The sequence below is a fragment of the Psammomys obesus genome, unplaced genomic scaffold (assembly GCF_907164565.1).
Source record: "Psammomys obesus unplaced genomic scaffold, mPsaObe1.curated_primary_1811, whole genome shotgun sequence".
NCBI classification, from domain to species: domain Eukaryota; kingdom Metazoa; phylum Chordata; class Mammalia; order Rodentia; family Muridae; genus Psammomys; species Psammomys obesus.
This window is the reverse complement of record NW_026590767.1, coordinates 8,423,643-8,438,045: the sequence shown is the minus strand read 5'-3', so window position 1 is coordinate 8,438,045 and position 14,403 is coordinate 8,423,643. Positions and strand designations below refer to the sequence as shown.

Here is a 14,403-nt window from a genome sequence, read left to right as displayed (position 1 = left end):
TACACTGTATTTAAAAGTTAGTCAGGTGTGATGGCATGTATCTATAGCCCAGCACTTGAGAGGATAAGGTAGGAGGTTTGCTGTGAGTTAAGGCCAGCCTAGGATGCATAGCAAAACCTTGTCTTTAAGAAGGGTGTAGCTTGAAAGATGGCTCAGTGGTTTTGGCACTTGTTCTTGCAGAGGACCGGATTCAGTTCCCATCACCCACATAGCAGCTTACAAACATCATAACTGTAGTTCCAGGGGATCCAAAGGCCCCCTCTGAACTCTACAGGCAATAGGAATATAAATGGTGCACATATACACACACACACACAAAACACTTATACTCATGAGATAAATAAATGAATTTTTTAAAAGCCCATTCATAACCCAGTGATATGGGTGACAACTTTCTATATAATTTGGGAATTTTTCTAGACTTTGAATCCTGTCGCTTTGATCTACTTGCCTGTTTTTTGCACAAGGCCCCATCCATAGTTATTATACAGTCATGATGTGTTTTAATGTCCAGAGCGTTTTCCCCTGGGTACTTCGGGCAGTTTTTTTTTTTTTTCCTGTGCCCTTTAGTACCTATTCATGTTACTCATGAACTGTTTATAGCTTGTTGGTATTTTTGCTGGGATTTAAGTAGAATTTTCAAAATAACTTGGGGAGAATACTCATCTTTGTAGTCTCAGGTCATCCTATCTAAGAATAGGGGACTTTCAGAATTAGTTCTTATGTACTTCATGCCTTGAGGAATGGTTTAAGTTGTCACAGGGTACTTAACCTGTATTCTCAGCATTGCTGAGGCAAAAGCGGGAAGATCAGTTCAGAGTCATCCTTTGCTACTTAGCAAGTTCAAGGCCAGCCACTTAAGACTTTAATTAAAAAAACAAACAACCTTATCCCCGACTCCAAAAAAAATTCTCTAAACCAGATATGGTAGCGAATGCCTATAATCCCACCTTGGCAGCTTCAGCAACCACCTGCAGACATGTGGCACACATAAACTCACACAGGCACACATACGGACACACGAATAAATGCATTAAAGGAAAAAGAAAAACCCAAAGCATGTACTTTTTTGCTTCCTGTTTTAGTTTAGTTGTTTGCTTGTTTTAATTTTTAATTTATTCTTCTCTCATATATCCAAGAGCAGTTTCCCCTCTCAGCCTCTCCCCCTCCCCCACCTTCTTTCTTTCTTTTCAGAAAAGGGCAGGCCTCCCATGAATATCATGGCATATCAAGTTGCTGTACGACTAGGCACCTCCCCTCATATTAAGGCTGGAAGAGGTAACCCAGTTAGGAGGGAAAGGGTTCCCAAAGCAGGCAAAAAAGTCAGAGACAGCCCCTGCTCCCACTGTTAGGAGTCCCACAAGAAGACAATGCCACACAACTGTAACATATATGCAGACGACCTAGGTCAGTCCCATGCATGTTCCCTGGTTGTCAGTTCAGTCTCTGTGAGGCCTTATGAACCCAGGTTAGTTGATTCTGTGGGTTTTCTTGTGGTGTCCTTGACTCCTCTGACTCCTACAATCCCTTCCTCCCCCTCTTCTATAGGATTCCCCAAGCTCCGCCTAATATTTGGCTGTGGGCCTCTGCATCTGTTCCCATCAGTTGCTGAGTGAAGCCTCTCTGATGACAATTGGGCTAGACACCAATCTATCAGTATAGCAGAATATCATTAGGAATCATATCATTGCCTCTCTGTTGTTGTTGTTGCCAGTCCTGTTTGTTTCTATCCTAGGTCTCTGGATTATCTAGCGTCTGGGTCCTGGTCCTCCAGACATGTCAGGGGTGGGCTCCCTCTGCTGGCATGGCTCTCAAGTTGGACCAGTCATTGGTTGGTCACTCCCATAATTTCTGTACTACCTTTACCCCAGCACATCTTGTAGGCAGGACAAATTGTAGGTTGAAGGTTTTGTGGCTGGGTTGGTGTTCAATCCTGGTTTTCAGCAAGAATGTGTTTTTGTTTTGAAATAAATAGGCTTACATTTCAAATGATGTTTAGTATCTCTGGAGGTAATTGTGCCATTGTTTTCCTCATGAGGACTAACATGAATGGTGTTCTTGGATCTCCTAGCATTGAGCCTGTCTTTCATTTCCTTCCTGGTCATAGTATGTACTTTCCTTAATGTGATGGTAGAGATCCTGTCTCCTTATAAACTTGACAGGGTGTGGAATTAGACAAACCTCCCAGGCACACCTATGAGGGGTTGTTTTGATTAGGTTAGCCTCTGGTGTGCCTGTGGTAAATCTAGTACTCAATCACATGTGGTGAAATGTCTCCTCATTGAATAAACTTATTATGTTTCAAAAAACCCAGACCTGAGCCATCTACACCCTTTGACATCAGACATGAAACTATAGCATTTGGAGTTTCCTCTGTAGGTTTCCATCTTGCTTTCATCCAGGAGTTCCTCACTAGGTCCATATTCCTTCCTTTTGGCAATGCTGCCAGTCCTGATAAGACCTGACAGGCTAGGGTCACATGGAAGGGGAGGTCCTTCTCCCCTTATCAGTAGTCTGGGGTAGGGGCATGGGAGGAGACAAGGGGGGGGCTACATACAAAGTGAATAAACTGTAATTAATATAAAGATAAATAAAAATTTAAAAAGACTAAGATCTCCTTAGCAGGGTGGGGTATTTCTGGGAATTCCTAGATGCTAGCTGGAATGGTTTTCTTATCAGGAAAGGATCTGGCCTGTAATCTGCCCTGAGAGCTATGTGACACTCCTTTCAAGACCTGGGGTTACCCAGATCATGGGTGGAGGGGATTTTTAAGGCTTCGCTGAGAAAAAAGGAGTCCACCATCATAGACTGAGCACAAATAAATGTCTTTGGAGGTGTCAGACTTTAACCTAACCAGCAAAGCCCCCCCCATCTTTTTTTTTTTTTTTTTTTCTGCACCATTATGGCCTCTAACCATCTGGAACTATAAACTCAAATAAACTCTTTTCTTTGAGTTGCCATAATTGTAGTGTTTATATTGTTAGCATTTATTTGAAAATGATGCCACTCACACAACATATTATGAAAGATTTATTGGAGGTGGAAAGATAGAGAGGAAAAGGAAGAGAGAGACATGGTGGGGCCCCCAGGAAAGAAAGTGAAGAGAGCAAGAGAGACAAAGTGGCGGGTTGGTCCTTTTATAGCTTGTGCAGGCGCAGCTGAACTGCGTCTGCCACACACCTGGTGGGTGACACATGATGACATCATAGGTTCCTAGGCAACCCAGAAGCAGGCTGCCTAAATACTATCATATATAGCAATAGAAAAGCAACTAATACAGATGGTAATGACTAAAACTCACTATATAGGTTTGAAACTTTCAATGAATAAATTTTAAGAGCTACTAGGAATTATTAAATAAATGATACTATAGATAATAAACACAGCTGGGGAAACTCAGTCTTGGCAAGGAACAGTGGTTTACAACTGAGTGTAGGTGTTGGAGAGCAGCGAACCATACTAGGAAATGTTTTCTTACTTGGGAGGTGTCCAGAAATAGGCCTTTCTGGGTGGCCACCACAGGGATGTTCTGGCCCTGGCCTGAGGGTGATTTGGTGAGTGTTTACAGAGTTCCCCCTGACTCTATCCCCTAGAACAGGATTGGTCTAGGGGTGTGTCTTGGGGTATTAGGACATGATACTTCTCAAGTGTGGAAGGCCTGACCACCTTTGTAATTAACCTTCTTTAGTTCGTGTGGATGGGAAAACCAGATGTTAACTCTCCCCAAGATTACCTGGTTACGGGCTGTGTGTGCAGACTGAGATCAATAAAAGTAATTTGTTCTTCTGTGCCAGTAAGAGAATTATTCACAAGTGAGCCATGCGTCCTGCAGTAAGAAAGAATGCAACTCGATGCTAAGCAAGATGTGTTGAGGCATATAAGTAGTTCCCTGAACATAATTTATAGGTTTGGTACATTTTCAATAAACCAGTCACAATAGTTTATTATAAGAGTTTCAGCCAAAATTGTTTAAAATGACTATTTTAAATCTATCAAGCCAAGTAACTACAGACAGCGCTTGAGCTAACAAGGTTAAATGTAAGTGATGGCTGTTAGTCCTGAAAGTCATCTCCACACATGGTCTATAAAGTTTTCCAGCTTCACAGGGGTCTGTTGTTGGAGCTGAAGTTTTCTGAAAGTAAATTCAGTCATTGCTGTATGTTGTCTGAGGTTATCTAAAGTGAAATTTTGTGTTTCAGAAACGGGCGTGCAGGAGGTCAGAAGCTGGCGGGCATGAGTGCACTGGCCACATGCTAAGCACCCGTGCCCTGGTATCCTGGAGTACAGAGGACCAGGAGCCATGGTCACGAGGCCCACCTGCACCACGACCAGACTGTAGCCAGGAGAGTCTGAGCTCAGTGGTATGTTCCTCTTGCCCCCAGACCCACTGTGAGCCCATAGAGTTCATTCAATAAATCGCTGATGCACCGATGCCTGGGATTTGTTTACTAGATGCTGCACAACGGTGGAAGGAGTTCAGCCCAGCCTTGCCTGAGATGTATTGCGGGGGAATCTGTAAGTGTGTTTTGTGACCTCACTGACACATAAATGATAGAGTTCTTAAACATCAGATCTGTAAAACAGTCAATAAAATCTGCAGTTACATGCATAAAGACTGAGATGTGTTAGAAAAACTAAAGGTTAGTTTGAGGTATTTTTAGCATTCTGTTGAGGAAAAAAATGTTTCAGCTTCATTTTCAGAAACAAAAATTATAAATCAATTTAAAATTCCCACTGAAAACCATTTTTTGTAAATGTGTGAAGGCGTTGATAACTAGAAAGCAACCTTGAGGAAAAGAAGTTGACCCTTTACTCGGCTAAAATACAGAACTTGAAGGTCATCTAAATTTAAATTTAAATTTAAATCATTTAAATTATCTCAACAGAAATCAGGATTGGGTTTTTCCTCATCTGCTTAAAGTTTTCTAGTGTGTGTCTATAAACTTTAACATAAATGCTAGATTTCTGAAGGAAACAATGTTTGCACCATCAGTTCAAAGTAAAGGGGAGGTCAAAGACCGCCAGTCAATTCTCAGCCTCTGCTGTAGGGTAGAATATCATAAAGTATATATTAGCATAATAATGCCTTTGTTATTAATTTTGAACTTACTCTAAGAACAAGTTAATATGTTTTTGATAACCTCTGTAATTCTTGGGTTTTTTATTTTAAATTTGAAACCTCAATATTGTAATAAAATAGAACTGTAGTTAAATTCCACATAGAAACCAGGAGAGTAAGCATGTGTCTGAGTATGAGTGTCAGACATTGCCTCCTGAAGATCTTCAGAGAAGTGAATTGCTGTTCCTGATGAGCAAGAGATTGGTCCGTAACTTACAAGCATCTTCAGCTGACATAGGTCTACCTACTACAATGACAGGCATCATTTTTGCACCTAGACAGAGCTGGCACCTGGGTAGCTTCCATTCACATGAACCAGAGTTGCTGAAGTCATTGGAGCGATACAAAAGCAAACTTCAGTTCCGTGCTTTCTCCATGGAGGTGTGCTTTGCTACTCTCTGTTGTCTGTTTGCAGAGCATCATGCTGCATGTGCACTGTAGTTCTGAACAGTGGTAGAATTCACGATGCAGTCATTTGGATTTAGTATATTTAGGTTGGTTCTCATGGCTTCCAAGTATATCCTAGGATGCAGATAAGTCATACTTTGCTTGAGCATTGTCCCTGACTGAGGTCGACTCACCTCTCTGCCTATGACTGGTGGGTCTCTTTCTTATCCCCAACCCCATATCCATGGAATATAGCTTTCGTCTCCTCCTGTCTGTCTGAGGCACATTTGGAAGTTGTGTGAATTCTTAACAGTCTAAGAGCTTGTGTTCTGGCATGAATGGCTTAAAGAAGAAAAAAATTAGCTCAAGTACCTGATTGGATCATTTTGGCTAATATTCTGTTTGAACAACAGTACCTGTTTGCTTAGGGTTTTCTGTTTCTTTGTAATTCCCCAGGCTTGCTTCCTTTACTTTCATAGGAAATGAATCTATGAACAGAAAACCTACATTGATATGTAAATATCATTTTTTTGGTTAATGCTCAATATTCTTTTCATCTAAATTTCAGAAACTGACTTTAAAAAATCAGTTTCCTTTTATTTGTAGTTATTCCCAATAAAATTTTACTCAGGCTTGGGCGGTTTAATATTTACACCCACTATTTCTAAAAGCCTTATGTAAATAAAGATTGAAATGTGAATTTGAAAAGTCACACCTCCTGATATTTGAACAGACTATGCTGCATATATCTTCTTTTTCTAATAATATGGCTAGTTTCTCTCCTAAGCTTTTAAAATAATAAGACACTTACTATTTTTATATTCTAAAACATCAAAAGGTTCAGTGTTAAATAAAAAGCAAATAGTGTTTTTAGAGATGCAGGGTCCCAGGGAGCAGCACTTAGGAGCAAATCACTGGTGGGCAGCGACTGTAAACTTTGGAGGACTTTATTAAACCCAGGCTCATCCATAGCCGCTTCCTGCATGCACAGTGCTTCCCTGCCCGCTCACCGCTCCTCACCTGACTCAGGATGGCTCCCCTGTCTCTGATGGAAGTGGAGTCTATATCAGTGTAGCTTACGTGGATTCCCTAAGAGCAGCCTCACATGTGCCTCACAGCTTGTTTGGTGGCTTTCCCCGAAAGCTGCTGTAGAACCCGAGCCTCTCCCATATTTCTGTAATGCACTAATCCAACTGATACTACCTGCTCCGAATCCTAGGCAGAGCAGAGCTGTCTCTGTGTCTCTGAGCTCCTGCTCTTTAACTGTCTTTTATCTGTTTATTTGCATGTGTATATATTTGTATGTGTGTTGTGTGCTTGCCTGAGTATAGACACACATGTGTGTTTGGACATGTGTGGAAACTCAAATTTGACCTGGGGTATTTTTCATGATCCCTTTCCACTTATTCATTGAGGCAAGGCCTCCCACTGAAAATGGAGCTCACTAATTCTGGCTATTCTAGCTGGCCAGTTTACCCCAGGGATCTCCTGTCTCTGCCTTCCATGTACTGGGATTATGGGTGGGCCTCCTTGACTGCTCGTCTTTTCCATGGTCTTAAGGAAGAGTTACAACGGGGAAGTTATAAGAGAGAGATTCATGATGTGGGTGGGGTTATAAGGGAGAGGCATTGAGTGGGGGTTATGAGGGAGATCCATGAAGGGTCAGAGAGTCATAGGGGGAGAACTATGGGAAGAAAGCCCCTTGTGAAGGCTCCTCATTCCAAGTTGATTTTGGACATTGTCTAATTAATTAGTATTACCAAACTTCTCTCCTCCTCCCTTCCCCTCCTCTCCCATCTAAGTGAAAATAATAAATCTCTATACTACTGTTCATCATGTGTTGACATAGAAATCTGATAGTGGTTAGTGGTGTGTGTGTGTGATGTCTGTACATCATGAGTGTAATACATGCATGTATGTGGTATATGGTATATTTGGTATATATCAATGTGTTTGTATGTCGAATGCATGTTCATTATATTTATGTATGTGTCTGTGCTTATGAATGTGTGGTGTGTGTGGAATGCATTATATATATCATACCCGTGCATGTATGTGTGTGTGTGTGTGTGTGTGTGTGTGTGTGTGTGTGTGTGGTGTGTGCATGTGGTGTGTGCATGTGTAATACATAGGTGTGTGTGGTATATATGTGTGTGTGTGATATGTGTGTGCAGAATGCATGACTATGGTGTATTTGTATAATGCATGAATATGGTATATGTGGGTTTAATACATGGGTGTAGTGTGTGTGTGTGTGTGTGTGTGTAAGCATGCATTCTTGTGTGATAAGTTATGCAGAGATAGAGTGTAGGGGTGTTTAGAAGGAGGTGTTTCGTGTAAACCTGCGGCTGGCTTGGAGCCCCTAAACAGACAGCAAGAGACAATGTTTGACATTTCTGTTTTGAGTATAGCCCCTTTTTGTACTTCTCTTATATGTACGAGTGTCCTGTCTGCGTGTCTGTGTACACTACATGCATGCAGTACCTATAGGGGCCATAAGAGGACACCAGAGTCCTGAAACTGGAGTTACAGACAGTTTGAGCCACTTTGTAGGTGCTTGGAATCCACTGGGTCCTCTGGAGGAACAGCCAGTGCTTTTAACCACTGAAGCATCTCTTCAGCACCCTCTGTACTTTTTCCTGCAAAGGAATGACCCTTAAAACACTTGGGTTCCTTAACTCTGCAGGTTGCTGATAGTTGTTTCCTACTTCTGTGTCCTCTTTGAGTGTTATGCAGAAGCAGGACTATCTAGGTGGCAGCCATCCCTCCCTTTTCTTGTGCCACAAAGAAATGGTGTCACACCTGGTGTGTCAGTCTGAAGGTCAGGCTGCATGAGAGGACAGAAATGAGATGTTGGTTCTGACAGTAGATAGACTGGGGTACAGCACTTTACCCTGTATGTTTCAGAGACAACCTATTCTGTCAGCCTTTTATACTCATGTCCTGAGAATAGAAAGTCCCATGTCTTAGGTGTGTCAGTGGAGATAAACGATTGGACAGCATGCCTCTGGTCTGGGAGAAGGGGTCAAGCTCTACATTTGACTAACTTGTGGTCTGCAGGCAGCGTGCCAGTACCACAAGCCACACTAATGATGCTGCAGCTGCCTCACTCCCTCTGAGAAGAGCAGCAATGGTGCCCTGCTGCTCTGGACTTCATTCATAATGCAAGAAGAATCTTGGTTAAGATCTCAGCTGGTTCATTTATGCTGTGAGGGGAAAAAGGTGGCCAAGGAAAGAGCTCAGGCTGAGCTGGAGTAGACCAATGGCAGTTCTCAAATGTCACTCTGACAGCACCTGGCCATTCATGTTTTCTCTGGAATATAGTAACCAGATGACAACTAAAATTGTAGTTGTGTTATTTGGGCCATTTCAAGGTTCTAAGGGTACTAGGGGTTTGGAGTGACTAAAATGAAAACTAAAAAAAAAAAAACAAAAAAAAAAAAAACAAAAAAAACCCCAAAAACAAACCAGAAAACTTAATTTTTTACTTTCTATAGACTTATTCAAGCTGAGCTGGTACAGGTATGTCCCTTGATTGCTGCAGAGAGCTGTTACAGAGAAGTGATGGATTACCTCTCACTAACAACACCTGCTCACCGTGGAGTATTTTCTTTGCCATGTTCAGGGGTCTGCAGCTTGAGAGCAAGCAGCTGCTGCGCTAGGCTGCGGACTGGAGGACTAGCTTCCTTTCTCCTGGAATACTTAGTTATCAAAACTGATTCTAGAAGGGAACACACACAGGCCGCTAACAGTGGCAGAAACAAAGAAAGGTATTAAAAAGCATTCCTCGTAGTTTTGTTGTTATTGCTTTTGGTTTACTACACCTAATATGAAAGGACACTTGGCTGATTTAACATTAGAAAAATGAAAACAAGCGATCATTGCATTTCACTGTTAGATCTAGGCCCTGTTCATAATGAATTCAGAGCTGTGTGTGGTGGCTTATGCCTTTAATAATACTCCTTAATGCTCAGTAGTTTGAGCCAAAGAGGATTGTGGTGAATTGGAGTCCATGGATCCATAGGAGTTCCAGGCCAGCTAGGACTGTATAGCAAGACTCTGATTAAAAAAAAACAAAAAACAAAACAAAAACCTAATTACTTAGTCTCACGAACCATGGACAGAGTTTATCCTGTCAAAAGTTGAGCACAATACTTCATGGAAGTGTTCCCATTGTTGAAGAAGAAGACAGGGACACTTGCTGCAGCTGTTCCTTGTAGGTTTAGATTTTTCACCAAACCTACTTTATTTAGGGTTCTTAAGCACCTTTACCTCCTTTCCAACCTCCTACAACTGTAGGTAGGAGATTAGTAGAGAAAAAGGCTGTAGTCCTCTTTTATCTGTTTTCTGCTAATGAGGATTGATGGATTGTTAGCGGATTTCCAGACTCAGTCGTCAGCATACTAGCAGTCCAGGTCCAAAGGCCAACACCAAGCAGCAACACGAAGTCAGCAAAAGCTGCAAGACTCAGTTGGATTGCCCAGAGAAGCTCTATGGAACGTTTCTCTCTACAAAGTTAAGTGTGGAAGCATGAAAGATCAGCGTAGCAATGTTGATCCAAAAAGTGATGTCTCACTGTATGTGGGCCTCTATATATGTCCTCTCCTTAGAGTTCACCCACGGATGTTCTCAGCTGGTCAAAGTCATGCCCCTACCACATGAGATCCCACAGCAAAACATCACATGCCCTTTCACAAGCCAACCTGGGCAAAACACATATGCTCACCTTGCAGCAGAACATCACGTGACAAAAGTGAATCCAGAAATTTCCACTTCAGTTCCTGCTCTGTTTGAGTTTCCAGCTGGCAAAGTAAGCCAAGAACAAAGAAACAATGAGTAGAAGAATTGACAAGGAAAAATAGAAACACTTAAAGTGTTGTTTCTAAATTATATAGCTGTCTACATAAAATATCCAAGAAAGCCTACAGATAAACTACTAAACAAGATGGCTGAGTATGTAAATAGGCAAAACCAGAGCATATGTTCACTAATAATAATCTAGAAAATAAGCCGCATTTATGTTCTTCCTACTTGTGCAGGTGTTTACTGTCAACTATTCTTTGTGGATTTCATTATTTTAGTAGGTCCGACACAGGGCATTATCTATGTTGGTTTGTCTAAGAATGTCTTAATCTCTAAATTAGTTTTGAAAGATAGTTTTGTTGGAACTAGAGTTCTTGATTGATAAGTTTGCCCTGAGGAAGCTCTAGGAAGGTATCTAGCAGTGAGCACAGCTAAAAGCCACTGGGCATGAGTCCATTTCCATCCCAGTATTAGATGCAAATAAGAACTTGAGGCCTGTGAGATGGGTCAGGGGGTTAGAGTGCTTGCTGTCAGTCTTGATGACCTGATTTCCATCCCTCCATCCCCAAGACCCACATAGGAGAGAGAGAACCAAGTCCTCAAAGTTACCCTCTGATTTCCACATATATGTTGTGGCTTGTGCATATATCTACACAACATACACACAAAATAAACAAATAACATCCTTCAAAACAGTCTGTCTTGCTTAGTGAGAAAAGACTGGAATTTTGGTTTATTTTCCATTGTAGCTTTAGATTCCCTATGGTCTTACCAACAGAAGCAGGCTTTCTATTTGTCTGTGGTGAGACATATTACCAGAAACAACGAGACCTGCTCTTTGCCCTTGACTTCACCAAAGCTTAGACCCAGGGAGCAAACCATTCCTATCAGACATGATTTTGGTTTTGGGTGTATGTTATCTTTGAGTCCCAGAACCTCAGGGCTTCAGCCCCTTCCCACCCCAGTCTATCATGTGTAGATCAGGCCTCTCTTCAGTGTCACTGTATGCTTTGTAATCTAAAAGACACTGACAAAGTAGGCAAAGTGTGAAAGACTTGGGAGGCAAAACTGGACATGATAACACCTACCCATAATTAAAGCACTTGGGATGTGGAGACAGAAGGGCCAGGAGTTTAAGAGCAGCCTTGGCTACATTGGAGTTAGAGGCCAGGTTGGTTTACATAAAACCCTGTTTCAAAAAACAAAAATATTTAAAAGAAGGAAAAAGAAATCAGGAATGAGTTGTGGTAAGTGGAGATTTAGGGATAGAACAAGTGAGGTCTAAATGGGCAGTTTCTGAGGACTGCAGGTCACTGTGCTCATCTTGATGTGACCTGTCTTGGTCCTGAGTCTCTATGTTCCACATTCAGCCTATCTTCCAAGTGTAAGCAGGTGCAGAACTGAGCTATCTCAATGAGTACCTTTTTAATTAAAAAGAAAACCAATTTGTTTTTCAAGCTTTGTGGTGGTGATGGCGTAATTAGAATGGAATTGATTAAGGAGTGTTTACCCAATCTAACCCCCAGATCCTAGACTTTCCTTTAGGGGAAGCTCCGCCTACTTCAGTATCTTCCCAGACTTCCCTGACCTAGTCCCATACCACACAGGAGCCTAAGGGGGAAGAGTCCTGTGGAGAAATTTGGGACATGCTGCATTCTTTTTCTGGAGAACTGTTGTCCTGGACTATGAAAGACCTTCAGGACTACAGGACCTTATTTCTAAATGGATACTTCTGCTCATCATTCTTTCAGGATTGTGGGAGCATGACCTGTGTTTTCTTCTCTAATAGTGTATGTTCTGATATGATGATCTTCTATGATCCTGGATGCTCTTATAGGATATTCTTCTGTGGTGTTGTATGTGTTTATATGATTTTAGATTTTCTTCTATGATCGTGTATATTTATATATGAAATTTAAAAATTCTGTGATTTCATGTTTGGGTATGTTCTTATATGCTTACCTGAGATCTTGTATATTCTTGTATGTGCTTATATGATTGTGTGTTCTTATATGATATTCTTTTATGATCTTATATGATATTGATCTATGATCTTGTATAGTCTATGCTCTTCTGGCTTTATTTATAATGCTGTATGTTCTATGGTATTCTGAGATTTTTCTATGTCTTGTGTGTTCTTGTATGTATTTACATGATTATCTTTTATGATGATGTATATTTTTATATAATATTCTTATATGGATGATCTTTTGTGGTTTTTAAATTTGCTTGTATTATGATCTTCCATGTTCTTATGATGATATTAGATGTTCTTCTATGATCTTTTATGTTGTATGTTCTTAAATGATGATCATCTGTGATCTTGTATGTTATATATGTTTGTACATGTTCTTTATATCATGGTTTCATAAATTTTCACATGTCCTCACAATGCTCTCACATGTTCTGAGTAAACTCTCCTCTTTTCTCCATCATGGTATGTAGTGTTCTCTTGAGCTCCAGAGCTCGAGCTTCCAGACAGATACTTTAATCTTGCCTGTGTGCTGCATGCACAACAGGCTCCTATTGTCACAGGTTCTAGACCATTCTGACCTCAACGTTGTTTTCATCATCTAAGATGCTTTCTGTCTCATAAGGTAGACACACAAGTGCTTATCCGGCATTCATGCCACTTTTTTTCTCATGGCCCAGGTAAACCACAGAGCCACCAGTATAAAATCGGTACACGGCCACCTGCCAGTCTTCTCCAGGCAAGGCCCAAATCTCTCCCCCTGACAGCACCTGCTTTCTGGAGAATGATGAGACCCTTGACTGGATGGTCACTTCCTCATTTCCTGGCCACACAAACATTTGTAGGCCTCAGCCCCCTCAGTGAGTCCGTTAGTGTCTTGGGTGGGCCTTGTAGGCAGGGGTGCCCAGTCTTCCTTTGCTTGTGGCCAAGAGCCCTTTGCTGGGACCTCTTAGTGCAGCACCTGGCCAACTGTCATCCCCAATCATCTGCTTCTGCCATCTACTTCTGTGGGGCCATGGGAGGCCTGCTCCAGGAGGATGGGTAACGTGCCCTGGTGGGGACCATTATGATCCTGGGCTACTTCCAGATGGCCGCGTGAGGTCAAGCCACACTGCTATTGTTTTGAATCCTGATTTAGTGTTTTGACAGCACATTTAAAATTTTTATTTTACAATTAGCTGAATGATGTTTTCATTCTTTTTCTTCAATAAAGTATATAATATTTGTTTAGAATATTATTTGGAATAAGTACCTTACTTACAGTATAACACACTTTAATACATCTATAAATTATGACTTAGAAGTCATTATTTACAAGTGCAAGCTGGGCCAGGTGTCATATTCCTGTAATCCCACTACTTGAAAGGTGACACACAATAGCTAGCCCAGTGTGTGTTTTTATATCCCTCTCCCCTATTGATATACTAATTTCTTTGAGACAGGGTTTCACTCTGAAGCCCAGGCTGTACTGTAGCTACTTATTATGTAGCACAGGCTGGCAGTGGTCCAGTGATAGCTTCACATGGCTGGGATTACAGGCATGTGCCACCACACCCACCTTAGCCCAGTTCCTATAAATGGTGTTCTCTGTGTTAGTGAATATGTAACTGAAGCCCGTTAATGAGTATGGAGCAAATTAATACTCACAGTGTTCTTTCACCATTGCAGGGCCATTTTAACCATACCGGAAATCATTAGAAGATGCAAATGGGAAGATGGAAGATTCCAGTTGAGTCTGAATCCTTGTGTGATTGATGGCCAGCACAAATCCCTTACAGCTGGCCTGGGTGCCCATGTGTTCAGATGGCAGCCAGGGCTCCCTGCAGGGGCTGTTTGCCTCTCAGGTAATCCCACTCTCCTCTGCAGAAGGCCAGGAACATCCTAAGTATGTTGGCTCATTGCAGCCTATTCTCTAATGTCCTCTGCTGGACAGTAAATTATCTAGAAGTCAACAAATTCTGTGTCAAACTTCCTAGATGTTCCGGAGCCTCTTAGCTCATGTAATCAAAAGGCTCAGCCAGAGAGAGATCTCACTGTCTGTGGACTTTGGGGTTGTTTCTGGACATAACCAGGGCTGCTCACACACTCTTTTTAATTAAAAGACTTATTTCTATATTTAAAA

The 14,403-nt window shown here is 41.6% G+C and overlaps 1 protein-coding gene across 2 annotated transcripts in view; it reads left to right on the top strand.

Annotated features, from left to right (window-relative positions):
* CUNH10orf143 (chromosome unknown C10orf143 homolog) overlaps positions 1-14,403 on the top strand; it is a 31,805-nt gene extending 17,402 nt beyond the window's left edge. The window contains exons 2-4 of one of the 2 annotated variants that reach the window (XM_055608958.1): positions 4,200-4,361; positions 4,453-4,515; positions 13,950-14,403. In XM_055608958.1, coding sequence (XP_055464933.1) covers positions 4,200-4,361; positions 4,453-4,515; positions 13,950-13,979 — 255 coding nt within the window. In that variant the 3' untranslated portion in view covers positions 13,980-14,403. The remainder of the gene's footprint in view (positions 1-4,199; positions 4,362-4,452; positions 4,516-13,949) is intronic. The other variant, XM_055608959.1, reaches the window with a different exon arrangement.